This window comes from Procambarus clarkii, chromosome 63 (genome assembly GCF_040958095.1).
Source record: "Procambarus clarkii isolate CNS0578487 chromosome 63, FALCON_Pclarkii_2.0, whole genome shotgun sequence".
NCBI classification, from domain to species: domain Eukaryota; kingdom Metazoa; phylum Arthropoda; class Malacostraca; order Decapoda; family Cambaridae; genus Procambarus; species Procambarus clarkii.
Window position 1 is genome coordinate 16,009,433 of NC_091212.1, and position 17,624 is coordinate 16,027,056.

Consider the following 17,624-nt stretch of genomic DNA (forward strand, 5'->3'; position numbering starts at 1 on the left):
GCTGCAGGCTCCAGGAGAATTCAAATTATCTAAGTGTTGAGAGTAGGGTGAGGGCTGCAAGTGGTGTCCCAGAATACATGAAGGTGTAGGGAATTTAAAAAGAAACTAAGAGATAAGAAATAAGTGCTAGTGATTGAAAAATCTGTGGTAGAAAAGTTGATCTTTCAAAACAGCAGAATGTCAACAAAGATGGCCGCCACCACAGGGGTAGACAGTACTCCATCAAAGGAATATTTTGCAGGTTTCTCTCAACAAGATGCAAAGAAAGGTGGTTTTCTTGTCAGGTTAGTGATTATTGAGGACATGCTAAAGAAATATGAAGAAAAAGTAATTTAAATAGAACAAGAAAATGTAGGTCTCAAGATTGAGTTTTGTAATTTAAAAGGAAGTATTTTCCAGCAAGGTAAGGAAATTAACTAGCTTGACTGATAAGGTAAGGATACAGGAGGCACACATCAAGGAACTGGTAAAGGATAATGAGGCATGGAAAGTGAAGAGTAGGGAATTTGAAGAAATAAACATCAAAATACTCATATGGTGAACAAGTCCAAGGGAGCCTGAAGGCTAACATGGAGTTAAGCAAGGAGATGCAACGAGAAACATCATTGGCAACTCAAATAGAGGAGGCTAATAAGAACTAGAAAAGTATAGAGAACAATTAAAAGAGACTTATGCGCAAGATGTAAATGAGAAAGAGACGATTAAGGAAGTGTGTTTGGAAGTCAAAACCAGAAATGACATACAAGAAGCGGATCTTAGGCAAGCAATTAGGAAAGAACTGGTAACCAACAGTAAACTGGTACAAAACACTGCAGATAGAAGTAAGTTCATAATAGTTTTTGGATATGTAGAGAAGGAAATTTCCTCTAGGGTGGACCGAGCAGCAGAAGAGATGAAAATCATAAAAAAAATAGTAGGATTAGGAGAAGGCCTAAATTCAAAGGAGCGAGTCAGTGATTTTAGGAGGATAGGAAAATATGAGAACGATAAGAACCGCCCCTTAAGGGTGACGTTTAACCACTTAACTGCACCAACCGAGTATTCTTGGTTGGCGGGAAACTGCGCCAACCGAGAAAACTTTTTTATTTTTCGGTACCAATTCTAAATGTGTACGAGGTTGATTGTGTATGAAATGGACTCTTAGGACCTCCAGTGAGAGACAGCCATCTTGGAAAAAAAATCCCAGAATGCCCTAGGGCTGCTGGTTGGGTTAGTACTGAATGAGCAACCATGGGTGGCGCACGCACCTCTGGCTCTCAAACACCTGTCCGACGCAGTGTTGAAAGATAATGCTCTGTCGGTGAAATTCAAACTTTATTGTGGTCACTGTGGTCAATAAGGCAAGACCTCTCAAAGGATGACAGAAAAGCTGAAAATGAACCTCATTGAAGCGAAACGTCTAAATGGGGATAGAAATGAAGAAAGAAGTTATTTTTTCTACAAAGTGTCAGGGACTGGAAAGCTTGTGAAATGGTACATAAAGACAAAGCAACAAAATCATTAAAGGAAAGTGGTGTAAAGTACAAAGGGATGGGGGAACATGTTCCTGAAAATAGTATACACCAACATAGATGGAGTGAGATCGAAAATATTGGAGTTGAAGGATATAATCAAGCTCAAAGTCCCAGATATTGTCACATTAACAGAGACGAAGCTTGAAGAAAATATTTTAAATGAAGTCGTATTTCCAAGGGGCTACTCAGTTTGGAAACGTGACAGGAAAACTAGGAAGGGAGGAGGAGTGACTGTGCTGGTGAAAGAACACCTGAAGGTAAGAGGTAATAATTGAAAACCTTCCAGATATTGACATAATGGCATTGCAGATCTGGAATCAAGATGATAAGTAGATAATTTTAAATGCCTACAGCCCACCAGCAAGCAACACATGGACAAAGGAAGAGCTGGATGAGAAACAAGAGGGCCTCATAATGGTCATGAGAGAGATTATGGTAAGAGCTGACAAAGATAAATCCCGATTGTTGGTACTGGGGACTTCAACTTTAAGGCAATAGACTGGGAGGTCTATGAGGCAAGAACAGAGGACATTTGGACAGGCATATTTGTAAACCTCATCTTGGAGACATTAATGTATCAACACGTCAAGCAGGCCACAAGAATGAGGGAAGGGGATGTTATGTCAATACTGGATCGAATATTCACCCGGAAAGAAGAAGAGGTATTTGACATCCAGCACCTTCCTCCCTTGGGAAAGAGTGATCATGTTCTCTTGGACATTAAATATGCTTTGCGATATATTCTAGTAGAGAATGGGGACACTGAAACAGTTGTTAAATGCGATTTCAAGAGAGAGGATGCTATGGGGAACTTAGACATTTTTTTCATGGGTATAATTGGACAAACTTGTTGCTAGGTAAGGAAGTAAATGAGATGTATGCCATATTTTGCAAAATATATGATGAAGGCACACAAACATTCATACCAAAACAGACATGCAGACCTAGGAAACAGGATTGGTTCAACAGAAATTGCGAGAGAGCCAGAGATCAAAAGACACAGGCATGGAATCATTATTAGAAGAGGCCAAACCCCCAAACATACCAGCGATACAATGATGCGAGAAACAAGTACACGTCAGTAAGAAGAGAGGCAGAGAGGAACTTTGAAAATGGTATAGCAGACAAATGTAAATCAGATCCAGGCCTTTTCTATAAATTCATTAAAAGCAAGCTGCAGGTAAAGGATAATATTCAGAGGTTGAAAATGGGGGACAGATACACAAAAAATGAAAAGGAAATGTGTGAAACATTAAACAAAAAGTTCCAAAGTGTGTTTGTACAAAATGAAATCTTCAGAGAACCAGACACCATAAGAATTCCAGAGAACAACATAGAGCATATAGAGGTGTCTAGAGATAAAGTGGAAAATATGCTAAAGGAGCTAAGTAAGAACAAAGCAGTTGGTCCAGATGGAGTTTCACCATGGGTTCTGAGAGAATGTGTATCTGAGCTCAGCATTCCACTTCACCTGATCTTTCAGGCATCCCTGTGTACAGGAATCCTGTAAGCAATTCGGCAATGTTTGCATGAAACGCTATGCGTACTAGTGGCTTTAGATATTGTATGTACTACCTCTCTCTCTAAATCAAACAGAATGTTTGTACTGTAACTCTGCAACTATGTATGTACTTTTCCTAAATAAATTATTATATTATATAATCGTAGCAGACATTTGGAAAAAGGCTAACATAGTTCCAATCTACATAAGTGGCAGCAGGGAAGACCCCTCAATTATAGACCTGAATCATTGACAAGTATAATAGTCAAAACATTGGAAAAAATTATAAAAACTAAATGGGTAGAACACCTGGAGAGAAATGATATAATATCAGATAGACAGTATGGTTTTCGATCTGGAAGATCCTGTGTATCGCATTTACTTAGTTTCTATGATCGAGCCACAGAGATTTTACAGGAAAGAGATGGTTGGGTTGACTGCATATATCTGTACGTAACAAAGGCTTTCGACAGAGTTCCACATAAGAGGTTGTTCTGGAAACTGGAAAATATTGGAGGGGTGACAGGTAAGCCTCTAACATGGATGAAAGATTTTCTGACTGATAGAAAAATGAGGGCAGTAATCAGAGACAGTGTATTGGACTGGAGAAATGTCACAAGTGGAGTACCACAGGGTTCAGTTCTTGCACCAGTAATGTTCATTGTCTACATAAATGATCTACCAGTTGGTATATGGAATTATATGAACATGTTTGCTGATGATGGTAAGATAATAGGAAGGATAAGAAACTTAGCTGATTGTCATGCCCTTCAAGAAGACCTGGACAAAATAAGTATATGGAGCACCACTTGGCAAATGGAATTTAATGTGAATAAATGCCATGTAATGAAAGTGGAATAGGAGAACATAGACCCCACACAACCTATAAATTATGTAAAAAATCTTTAAAGAATTCTGATAAAGAAAGAGATCTAGGGGTGGTTCTAGATAGAAAACTATCACCTGAGGACCACATAAAGAATGTTGTGCGAGGAGCCTATGCCACACTTTCTAACTTCAGAATTGCTTTTAAATACATAGACGGCGAAATATTAAAGAAATTGTTCACAACATTTGTTAGTCCAAAATTAGAATATGTAGCGGTTGTGTTGTGCCCATATCTTAAGAAGCACATCAACAAACTGGAAAAGGTGTAAAGACATGTTACTAAGTGGCTCCCAGAACAGAGGGGATAAGAGCTATGAGGAGAGGTTAGAGGCATTAAATATGCTGAAACTACAAGACAGAAGAAAAAGAGGTGATATGATCACTACGTACAAAATAGTAACAGGAATTGATAAAATTGATAGGGAAGATTTCCTGAGACCTGGAACTTGAAAAACAAGAGGTCATAGATTTAAACTAACTAAACAAAGATGCTGAAAAAATATAAGAAAATTCACTTTCGCAAACAGCGTGGTAGACGGTTGGAACAAATTAAGTGAGAAGGTGGTGGAGGCCAAAACCGTCATTAGCTTCAAAGCGTTATATATCAAAGAGTGCTGGGTAGACGGGACACCACGAGCATAGCTCTCATCCTGTAACTACACTTAGGTAATTACACATGCACACCCTGATGCAAGATGAGATTGTGGTAATGGTGCAATCACAAAGTCACCTGAGTAATTACATGGCACAATGAGTCACTCAGTCATGTTAGGTACAGACTAAGTCCTTCTCATATATTTCACAAAACACACAAGTCAAAATAATAGTCTATCTTTATACAAAATAAGTGTGATAATGTATATAGAGTCGGCTAGACACATTGCGACTTTGTTTCCACACTGATATCCCAGATAATGAATGCTTTAACATTCTATTACTCCTGCTTCCTGCTATCACTTAGTTCACTTGGGTTAGTATATTAGTGACTGTCACTTCTAAAAGTTCCTATATATACAGACTCTGTAGCAGGTTAAACAACTTAGGGACCCTTTGGGACACAAGCCCGATATACACGATAAATGCTAGAGAACTTTGCTGGAGTCCAGAGATGTTTAATTGCATCTTGATGTGGCTGCATCAAGATCTTGCGTCTAAACTAGGTAGACTCTCAAACAAAGAGAGACAATCGTACCAACGTGGGTTGGTTGCCCAAAACCCTTTGTTGGCAGATCACTGATGTTAGAACCAGTGGGGCATCAGCTGTCAAAACTGACCAATGATAATACAACTGTCATGCCAGTTACGGAAAAGGCAGAAGCTTCTGGAAGCTAGAAGAGGGCATACATGACTTGTGACTTTGCATCTAGTGGGTCTTGATCTGACCGTCTTGTCCTGGCGATACAATACACATCCTCACACCTTCCTTAGCTACCACCAGCTAGCTCATTACTCCTCCTCACATATCCCAGTAATGAATATCACATACTCAGATAGCTTTTCTTCTGCTCCTTATTGCATCCTTAATAACAGGCATATGACAGCCATTACAATACCATTGGATTGTCCATGTTATTCCCTATACATAGTAAACATGACTTGCCAGATGCATAACAAACCAATTAAGGACTGTGCACATGCAAGTGCATGGCATGACAAAGTCCACACTGTTGCTCCTGATGTGCACAACCCTTGCACTTAACCACTGCACTGCTCAGCATTAAAATGGGGGTGTGCATTCAGCACACCCCCATGGTGTGCCAAAAATAAATTCTTAAAAAAAATATTTTTCTCTTCTTATTTTGTTAAAATGCTGTCTCTGATCACGGGAAACTAAAAAAAAAATTGTTCTCACCTAATTGTGCTTGTGGGGGTTGAGCTTTGGCTTTTTGGTCCCGCCTCTCAACTGTGTAGGTGTATGTGATCTACTTTAGCCGTGATATGAACCCTGTGTAGCCGCGGAAGTTTTGAATGGTACGCTGTACCCACAAGTGTCCTGAGGTGCCCTGCACATCCCCGATCTAGCGGCTCAAAGCGCTCTGCACAGTGCAGTGGTTAAAGCAATGTGAACTTCCATATTCTCATACCAGCTATATTTCACGACTGTATTGAGTTCCATAAGTGTTTTGTGTATCCAACACCATCTTCACTACTTCTATCATGACCATCACCAATATCCTTTTGTGGAACACTGCTTCTTCCCTGGTGTTGGATTGCATAATTTTGGCTGAACAATTTAACTGTTATGTGTGTGATTCAGTATACAGTATTTATCTATATATATTAATGTATTTAATGTTTATTTTTGTTTGTGTAATACTTAATTTTTATATTTACATATCTTCAGGTCTACCAATACAGCGAGATCAGTTCATGATGCTTCTCTATGGACTTGACGGTATTTTCATTCGAGCCAATTATTGGACTAATTCAATTGAAGCCAGGTATGTCTTTTAAAGAAGGAAATTCTGCCTCTAATAGTTTTAATAAGCTGAAAGAGCTAAAAAAAAAACAGCGACGAATGTAATGAAACACCATTTTCTGGGTGAGCCCCGAAGACTCCATGGAGCTTATTGGGCTAATGTATGCAATATTAGACCAGGACATTAGCTATGGAGTTCAGACCTACCAGGTACCAGTGCCAGAACCTCTCCTCTTCAGAGAGGTTTCAGGGAGCAATGGCCCTGGAAAACCCACTTGTGGTTGAGGGTTTTCCTTATTCACCATCGACCGGGGTTAGGCACCCAGAACTGGTAGGCATAATGAAACAAACCCTACATGGTAAGTAACTAAAACAAAAAACCAAACAGAGAGGTAGAAACTCCCTACAATCCCAAGAAAACAAAGCAAACAAGGGGGTTTTCCAGGGCCATTATTCCCTGAAACCTCTCTGAAGGGGCCAGGTTCTGGTGCTGGTCCCTGTAGGTCTGAACTCCATAGCTAATTTCCCGATCTAATATAACATACATTAGCTCGATAAGCTCCAAGGAGCCATAGGGGCTTCCCCTCAGAAATATATGATTTATATTAATAAGTCACAATGAATCCTGAAAATGTTATATTGACCTTCATTTTAAATTCTATGATGTGTTTCTGAAAAACCTAGTGCAGAGCATGTTTGGGTAGTGAAGTTAATAGTGTGCATGTCTGAAATTACTTTTCCTGGGATCACCTCTATTTGCAATATTGTTAACCCTTTAACTGCGCGGCCTATAAATATGACGCCCCCTTAGTGCGCAAGAAATAAATTCTCGGGAAAAAATTCATTTTTTGTTCTGAAAGTGTCAAAAACCCCTCCATGTATATGGGTATAGCAACGGAATTTCGAAATTGTATTTACTTTGGCTGCTATGGGGTCCATAAGGTGGCGCGTGACGTCATCATTTCCCTGTGCGCCCGTGCCGTAAGCTCCCGGGGCCGGTGGGGCGCCCGGGGCGGGGTGTGCAAGTTGCCGTGAATGTATTTTTGTTCATTTTTTGCGCACAGTTCCAAATACATTATATTTGTTTTTACGTGCTAATCCTATGTATAATGAACACATACACTACATTATGTCAGTAAAACATCCGTACTGTCCAAGGACACTGTGTTACTTGCATGACACTTGTGTACACATATGTTGCACATATTTACCATGTATCATGCTAATTTATGTATATATACAATCTATTTACAGACTATACACTGTCACACACACTATATACATTCACCATCAACACATTCAGAATATCGTGAGTGTGAGCAGCCACACCCAGCCAGCCCTCCCTAACTCCTCCAACATTGCTCCTCCCATCATACAGTTATTCACACCAATGTTTCATGTTCATGTATGTATATTTACAACATATGTACACACTATACACAGTCACACACTATATACATTCACCATCAACACATTCAGAACATTGCCAGTGTGAGCAGCAACACCCAGCCAGCCCTCCCTCACTCCTCCAACATTGTATTTGCCAACATTGCTCCTCCCATCATACAGTTATTCACACCAATGTTTCATCTTCATTTATGTATATTTACAACATATGTACACACTATACACTGTCACACACTATATACATTTACCATCAACATATTAAAACATCGCGAGTGAGTGCAGCCACACCCAGACAGGCTCTCCCTCACTCCAACATCTTACTCGCCAACATAGCTCCTCCAACCATACTGTTATTTTTTTATTACACTATTTACGCATGTTATATACTGTATACCTATCTACATGTTTTATTTACCAGAACTATGCAAGTAAGCCGGTATTGTGTCCAAACAGTAAAGTGGCCACCATACACTGCATGAGAAATCACACAGCAAAAAATTTAAAAAGTTTAATCACAGTTTAACACTTTCGCACTCTCCGCGAAGGTCAGGGAAACAACCGTAAGTGCTCACGGCGTTTTGCTGCGTAAGCATAAAAACAAAAATGTGTATACTCTTTTTAATCTCATGACCTTAGTTCTTGAGCTACGTATTTCATTTTGGTACCAACGTGTTCGCAATAAAATTCTCTAGAAGAACATCAGTAAAAAAAGTCACGAAACGTATAGGGATACCAGCACCAAATAAATAACTACGAAGATGACTCGCCGTGAGCGCCCAACAGCAACAAAATGTTTTTACTCTTGGGATTGTTATCACCTCCACACTTGTCCTACAGCGTTAATTTTGGTATCAATGGACTCGCAATGAAATTCTCAACACGGTGATATGAATATAAGCGTAGAATAATGATTGCAGCCCGCCCGCAAGAGTGTGGGAAGTGGTGAAATTGTTACCCGGTGACGGGACGACGCACGGCGCTTTGAAAGTTTATACTTATTTCATTCTCATGACATTATTATTCTATGTACGTCATTCATTTTTGTGTCAATGTGTTCGCAATAGAATGTTCTATGAGCCCGTAGGTAAAAAAGATCAACAAAGCGTAAGATAGAATAGCGCCAAATATAAAACAACGCTGGAACATATCAGTGAGAATCAAACACACACGAAATGTTTTTACTTTTGTTATGTTTGTGAACCTTTCATGAACTTATTGTACCATGCAGCCTATTGGTGAGAAAGAGAGCCTCATGGCGCTCAGTTTGAAACAAACCCAAAGTAAATCGGATAAAAATTGAATTTTATACAAATATTTTAAAAGAGGACATAAGTTTATGTCCACTATGCGGTCGCGTTAGGCGAAACAGGACTCCTCGGTGAGTCCGGTTAGCGCGAAAGTGTTATTAATTAAAAGAAAACCTGCTGCCAGTATACACCAATTTATATATATATATATATATATATATATATATATATATATATATATATATATATATATATATGTCATATCTAGTAGCCAGAACGCACTTCTCAGCCTACTATGCAAGGCCCGATTTGCCTAATAAGCCAAGTTTTCATGAATTAATTGTTTTTCGACTACCTAACCTAACCTAACTTTTTCTGCTACCTAACCTAACCTATAAAGATAGGTTAGGTTAGGTTAGGTAGGGTTGGTTAGGTTTGGTCATATATCTAGGTTAATTTTAACTCCAATAAAAAAAATTTACCTCATATATAATGAAATGGGTAGCTTTATCATTTCATAAGAAAAAAATTAGAGAAAATATATTAATTCAGGAAAACTTGGCTTATTAGGCAAATCGGGCCTTGCATAGTAGGCTGAGAAGTGCGTTCTGGCTACTAGGTACGACATATATATATATATAAGCCAAGCTAATAAGCCAAGTTTCCATGAATTAATTGTTTTTCGACTACCTAACCTACCTAACCTAACCAAACCTAACTTTTTCGGCTACCTAACCTAACCTAGCCTATAAAGATAGGTTAGGTTAGGTTAGGTAGGGTTGCTTAGGTTCGGTCATATATCTACGTTAATTTTAACTCCAATAAAAAAAATTGACCTCATACATAATGAAATGGGTAGCTTTATCATTTCATAGGAAAATAATTGGAGAAAATATATTAATTCAGGAAAACTTGGCTTATTAGGCAAATTGGGCCTTGCATAGTAGGCTGAGAAGTGCGTTCTGGCTACTAGGTACGACATATATATATATATATATATATATATATATATATATATATATATATATATGTCGTACCTAATAGCCAGAACGCACTTCTCAGCCTACTATGCAAGGCCAAATTTGCCTAATAAGCCAAGTTTTCATGAATTAATTGTTTTTCGACTACCTAACCTACCTAACCTAACCTAACCTAACTTTTTCGGCTACCTAACCTAACCTAACCTATAGAGATAGGTTAGGTTAGGTTAGGTAGGGTTGGTTAGGTTCGGTCATATATCTACGTTAATTTTAACTCCAATAAAAAAAAATTGACCTCATACATAATGAAACGGGTAGCTTTATCATTTCATAAGAAAAAAATTAGAGAAAATATATTAATTCAGGAAAACTTGGCTTATTAGGCAAATTTGGCGTTGCATAGTAGGCTGAGAAGTGCGTTCTGGCTACTAGGTACGACATATATATATATATATATATATATATATATATATATATATATGTCGTACCTAATAGCCAGAACGCACTTCTCAGCCTACTATTCAAGGCCCGATTTGCCTAATAAGCCAAGTTTTCATGAATTAATGTTTTTTCGTCTACCTAACCTAACCTAACCTAGCTTTTTTTGGCTACCTAACCTAACCTTACCTATAAATATAGGTTAGGTTAGGTTAGGTAGGGTTGGTTAGGTTCGGTCATATATCTACTTTAATTTTAACTCCAATAAAAAAAAATTGACCTCATACATAATGAAATGGGTAGCTTTATCAATTCATAAGAAAAAAATTATAGTAAATATATGAATTCAGGAAAACTTGGCTTATTAGGCAAATCGGGCCTTGAATAGTAGGCTGAGAAGTGAGTTCTGGCTACTAGGTACGACATATATATATATATATAATTATATATATATTATATATATATATATATATATGTTGTACCTAGTAGCCAGAACGTCGTACTCGGCCTACTAAGCAAGGCCAGATTTGTCTATTAAGCCAAGTTTTCATGAATTAATGTTTTTTCGACTACCTAACCTACCTAACCTAACCTAACTTTTTCTGCTACCTAACCTAACCTAAGCTATAAAGATAGGTTAGGTTAGGTAGGGTTGGTTAGGTTCGGTCATATATCTACGTTAATTTTAACTCCAATAAAAAAAATTGACCTCATAGACAATGAAATTGGTAGCTTTATCATTTCATAAGAAAAAAATTAGAGAAAATATATTAATTCAGGAAAACTTGGCTTATTAGGCAAATCAGGCCTTGCATAGTAGGCTGAGAAGTGCGTTCTGGCTACTAGGTATGACATATATATATATATATATATATATATATATATATATATATATATATATGTCGTACCTAGTAGCCAGAACGCACTTATCGGCCTACTATGCAAGGCCCGATTTGCCTAATAAGCCAAGTTTTCCTGAATTAAGTTATTTTCTCTATTTTTTTTCTTATGAAATGATAAATCTACCCATTTCATTATGTATGTTGTCAATTTTTTTTTATTGGAGTTTAAATTAACGTAGATATATGACCAAACCTAACCAACCCTACCTAACCTAACCTAACCTATCTTTATAGGTTAGGTTAGGTTAGGTAGCCGAAAAAGTTAGGTTAGGTTAGGTTAGGTAGGTTAGGTAGTCGAAAAACAATTAATTCATGAAAACTTGGCTTATTAGGCAAATTGGGCCTTGCATAGTAGGCTGATAAGTGAGTTCTGGCTACTAGGTACGACATATATATATATATATATATATATATATATATATATATATAATATTTTATTTATTTATTTATTTATTAGGGGTACCACCTCTGGTGCAATTGCAGGGACCCACATCCTCGAAGAAGAATACAAAGAGCATTCAGAGAAGATCTTGTGGATTCTCACTGAATACTTTATTCTTTTCTTCTCCTACCACCCCTATTATTTTTTTGTATGTTTTGTTTTATTTTATTGCAATGCTACAGTTTACAGAGAACACAAGCACACACAAATACATAACAATTAAACAATCAGCGTTCGAAGACCTCGTCCAGCTCCTCGGAGGTTGGGTGCGTACCTAGAATACAGCACGCATTTCCCCTCTGAACTGCGACACTGAGGCGCTGGAACAGGAAACTGGCCGCTCGTGGGTCTCTAGTTTTCCCAGTGAGTTCCTCACCAACCTCCTTTAAAAACTTGAGTGCACATTTACCCCAGGCGCCCAGAGTCTCGGAGCCTATCGGCACGAACCTGTAACAATGTTCTAGGTCTCTGTACTTGTGGATTTTCTGGGTCTCCCTGAAGGTGGCTGCCCCACCTCCCTCCGCTGAGCTGTAACGTAAATAGATATCAGCCACTGTAGATGCACAGGTGTAATCCTATATGACCTGTTTACCTTCCCTCCATGGTTGCAGGGTGACTCCATCTGGTCGTTTTTGGCTGTTGTCAGGTCTGCACAACTGGGGTTCCCTTTGTGTTGGACACCCAGCTGTAGCCAAACTTCTCTTGATGATGTCATTGACTGCTTCGTGTCTGGCAATCTTTCCCTGTGTCTTACGACAGATGAGACCATGGCTGCCGTATTGGTCTGCCCGTGCATGGCCGCAAACACACCGGTGATCGGTGGAGATAGGGCAGCAAGGCGCAGAGCAACACTAATACTTAGGGCCTGATGGTCCAGGCGGGTGCCCAAGGCGGAATTAGGGACTGCCAACAGGAAGTCCCCATCATGGGGCTTGCACAGCTAGGAGACGCGCTCTGTCCTTCTTAGAAGCTGCGTCCAGCAATGCTTTGGCAATGTTCTCCACTATGGGGCTATCCCATTTGGCCTGTTTACTGTCTTTTGGAAAAGTTGGTCAGGTGTGTGAATTGGCAAGAGTGTCCCACTGACCAGCTCCTTCCACAAATTTGGGATCACGAATCCCAGTGGAGTTCCTTAGGTATTCTGGTAGTATTTCATTCACTAATTCACTCGTAGCACTGGTCGAGGATAAGAATGCCGGCAATGCTAACTGTGTCGCCTTGCGAATACCTATACCCCGAGTCTAACTGGGAGCGTTGCTTGGTCCCACTGGTCATCTTGCAGGGAGAGGTTTAACACTTAAATAGTTATTGTCTTTAGGAGTGAGTCGTATTCCGTTAATTTTGGGCTGTCAAAGGAAGGAGTACACCTGAGGAAATAGGTAAGTCTGGACAAGGCCAGGCACCTTGTAAGAAGGTACAAAGCATCGTGAGCATCCAATGCCCCTATTCGCGCCTCCATCCTCCTCAGGTCTTTAAGCTTTTCTTCGAGGACTACCTCAATGGCGTTCAAGCCCAGAGGTGTCCCTAGCAGCACACTGTCGGTGAGAGCGATCACTTGGGCTCCTGGCAATAAGATTCATACTGCATCTATGATTGGTTGGCTGGATGAGATGATTTCACACTTTGATGGATTTAGTGTAAGGCCTAATTCCTCTTCCCTAGATTTCACTAGCTGAAGATCTCCTAGCAGGGATTCCTGTGTCCCTGCCAGGGTGCCATCGTCTAGGAACCAGATGTTGAATTCGCTGGACAACCTGCTTGTGACCTCCTTAGCTGCCATGCAGAAAAGAAAAGGGGCAAGTGGGTCTCCCTGCTGGACACCTTCTGCGGAAACAACTTCATGTTCCCCAAACAACAGTGTCGATTCCCTACTGTACCCTGCTGAAATGTAAGGAAATAGACAAGGAAAGCTGGTTCGAACTGCTTCCAGTACCACATCCCTTTTTACCTGGTTGAAGGCATTTATAAAGTCTAATTTAATTAATGCCTTATTTTCTGGGAGGTCCTTGATATAGGCTCGTGCTGCATGAGCTGCTGCTTCACAGCTATGGGGGACACCAAAACCTAGTTGATGGGGTTGAAGCATCGTTGCAGCGTCTATGCTGATTTTTCTGACAGCTGCCCTAGCAACAAGGCGCCGAAGTGTGTTACCCACGACAATGGGTCTGACTCCACCATCTTAAGGGCACAAAGGGATGCTCCGAAGAAGAAGGGTTTAATTGCATCTGGGATCAACCCAGTGAGACAGTCGTTGACAAACTTCGTGATCTCTGATAGTAGTGTCTTGGCAACTTCGCCGAGAACTGGGTTTGTCATCTCCTTGAGGTGCTGAGGTCTTACTCCAGTGTATCCCCCTGCTGAGCCTGGTGGAAAGGACATGATGGCATGATATGACATGATATGACATGATGGCATGAATGACATGATATATATATATATATATATATATATATATATATATATATATATATATATATATATATATATATATATATATATATATATATATATATATATATATATATTATATAATATAATATAATATAATATAATATAATTACAGTAAATGATTTTCCCCCACAGGTTGTTTAATACAAGCATTGATATTCCTACGGATAATTGGGCTGGCCCAAGCTCAAGGCCAGCACACTCGGTGGAACGCTGCCAGTGTCCAGTTAATTATGAAGGTATGTTATCCTTAGAAATGTATCTTTCTTAAGCCTTTGTAATTAACAAAATGTGTAGGTGTAATAGGATAATAAAATTAAGTTCACGTAGACAAGAGGAAAGGTAACTGCCAGTCATGTGATTATCGCTGGGTAGATACCTGAACATACCTGGAGAGGGTTTTGAGAGTTATTCTACTCCCTGAGCATGACCTGGGGCCAGGCTCTATGTGCGATAACTTTATCCAACAGGCTATTGCTTGGTGTGGCCCTCAGGCCCACATATCAATTTCAAGATTGATCAAATTAATGTGGGGAAAAGGCTAACCCTCTCATGTGACCACCATATTTTAAGATGGACTACAAATATTTAAACATTAACACCTACACTCTGGGACGATGCAGTATGGCATAAAAAATTTATTAGACAAATGTGCGGGAATGATGCATTGGTGCGTCAAAAATGAGAAAATTTGGCCTGCTTTCGGCTTGGCTGCGGGTGGTGCACACCTCGGTTTTGGACATTACATGCATATACTTCTGTAAGGAATTCCATTGCAAACACATTGATATCAAAATGAAAGACCTAGGATAAGAATTGAGGTGACCAGAATAAACAGAGAATATACATTTTATTGCTCTTGCGCGCTCACAGGTAACGCACAGCCAATTTCTCGGTTTCGTGCGGGTGGCACGTTGGGCTTTTGAACATTATATTCATATACTCCTGTAGGGAATTCTATTGCAAACACATTGATACCAAAATGAAAGACCTAGGACTAGAATTGAAGTGACCAAAGTGAAAAGAGTATACACATTTTATTGCTCTTGCGTGTTCCCGGGTAACATGCGACCAATTTCTTGGTTTGGGGCGGGTGGTATGCAAGGCTTTTGGTCTTTATATGCATATACTCCTGTATGAAATTCTATTGTGAACACATTGATAGTAAAATAAAAAAAACTAAGTCGAGGGTTGAGGTGACAAAATTGAATAGAGTATACACTTTAAAGTATTACCGCGTGTTCACATGGAATGCCCGGCCCATCTTGGGGTCTGGCGCTCGCTCGCCCAAAGTGCAAAATGAATTATGAATTTCTAGATCACCAGCAAGATGACTATCAAGGAATAAGAGAGGAACAGTAAACCATCATCTGGAGGGAGCTGATGGGCAAACATGGCACGGAATCATTATGACAAAATTTCAAGAGGGTCTTCACAGAACTCGTTCATAAATGTGTGCCATAAAGAAGAAAGACATGAAAGGAAATTAGATAGATGACACAGGTCTTAATATGAGCATTGGTAACTAAGAGGAATCTCTGGAGAACCTATAAATCCACGATAGACATCATTGATTATGAGTTATACAAAAGGGCATTAAGCTCAACCATTCACAAAATCAGATCAGCCAAAAGAAACTATGAAAGAAAAGTTGCCAAAAACATAAAGAAAGATTCAGAATTGTTCTATGCTTATATAAGAGGTAAAACCAAAATAAAGGACTCAGTTGGACCCTTAATAGATGAGACAAACCAAGCTATAATGGATGATAAAAGGGCAGCAAACACTGAATAATTATTTTACATCAGTGTTCACACTTGAAAGGTTGGATGATATCCCATCACCCACACAAATGTTTGAAGGAGAGGAAGAGAATGAATTTATGGATATACCCATAACACGCAAAATAATTTGAAAGAACATTGACAAACTAAAAGACTCAAAAGCCCCAGAAGTGGATGGAATCCAATCAAAGTCTTGAAGGAACTGGAAGAAGAACTATGCATGTTGCTGAAATTACATTTCACAAAATCTCTGACCAAAGGACAGTCCACCGAGATTGGAAATATGCAAATCTCACCCCCTGTCTTCTAAAAAGGCAGAATGAGCTCAACAGAAAACTACCAGCCGATAGCTTGACCTCTCACATCTGCAAGCTTGCGGTGAGAATCCTCAGGGAGGAAGTCATTCACCATCTTTCAGTGAACAGCGTTGTACAATTGACACAACAAGGATTTCTTAAAAACAGATCTTTCCTTGCAAATTTGCTCACATTTTTGGAAAAGGTAACCAGCTACTCGGACAAAGGCCTTCCGGTGGATGTAGTATGCATGGATTTCGCTTTTGATAAGGTACCACATGAAAGACTGGCAAGGAAATTACAGGCCCATGGAATAAATGGTAAAATATTAAATGGATAAATCAATGGATGAAGGAAAGAAAGCAAAGGGTCGTGCTAAATGGAAATGAATCTGAATAGAGAAATGTGATAATGGGGTGCCACAATGGTTCATTTTGGGATCCACTCTTTTTGTCATACACATCAATGACATAGATGAGAATATTACAAAGCACATCATCAAATTTGAAGATGACACAAAGATTTATGGTAAAGTGGGCAATGATAATGATATTGAAGCCTTACAAAGAGGTCTACATGAACTTCACAATTGGTCAGAAGACTGACAAATGCTTTTCAGTATCGACAAATGCCAGACCATGAATGTGGGGCATAACAACCCATGCCACGACTATCAAATTAATAGCATTACATTACAGCAGATTGATGAAGAAAGGGACCTTGGAGTCATAATCCACCACTCATTAAAAGTTGCACAACAGGTAGGTGCAACAGTCAGAAAAACTAACCAAACTTTTGGGATAATCAAGTGTACTTTTGACTATAAGGAAAAGGAGGTAATGGTTCGAAGGTAATGTTACCCGAAACGCTATGCGTATTAGTGGCTTTAAGTATTGTATGTACTAGCTCTATCTATAAATCCACCTTTATGTTTGTAAATCAACTATGTATGTACTTTTCCTGAATAAAGATTTTGAATTTGAATTTGAATTTTGTTCAACTGTATAAATCTCTGGTGTGCCTCCACTCAAGTAACTGTATCTAAGTATGGAGACCTTGCTTTCAGAAGGACATAGCTGCTCTGGAGAAGGTACAATATTGGGCAACAAAAGTCATTCCAGAGCTACGTCATCTCTTGTATCAGGAATGTTTGAAGGCCACAGGGCTAACAACACTGCAAACCAGGCATGACAGGGAGGATCTCATTGAAACTTTCAAAATATTGAACAAGTTAGAAGATGTTGATCTGGATATTTTCTTCAGATGGTCAGATGTAACACAAACAAGGGGTAACGGTTTCAAGCTCACCAAGCCACAATGTAGAACTGAGAACAGAAGATGCTTCTTCACCTGCAGGG

The 17,624-nt window shown here is 39.2% G+C and overlaps 1 protein-coding gene across 5 annotated transcripts in view; it reads left to right on the forward strand.

Annotated features, from left to right (window-relative positions):
• The window catches only part of LanA (laminin subunit alpha), a 550,694-nt gene that overhangs the window by 202,484 nt on the left and 330,586 nt on the right, over nt 1-17,624 (forward strand). For all 5 annotated transcript variants that reach the window (XM_069308774.1, XM_069308775.1, XM_069308777.1 and 2 more), the window contains 2 exons: nt 6,248-6,344; nt 14,322-14,425. In XM_069308774.1, coding sequence (XP_069164875.1) covers nt 6,248-6,344; nt 14,322-14,425 — 201 coding nt within the window. The remainder of the gene's footprint in view (nt 1-6,247; nt 6,345-14,321; nt 14,426-17,624) is intronic.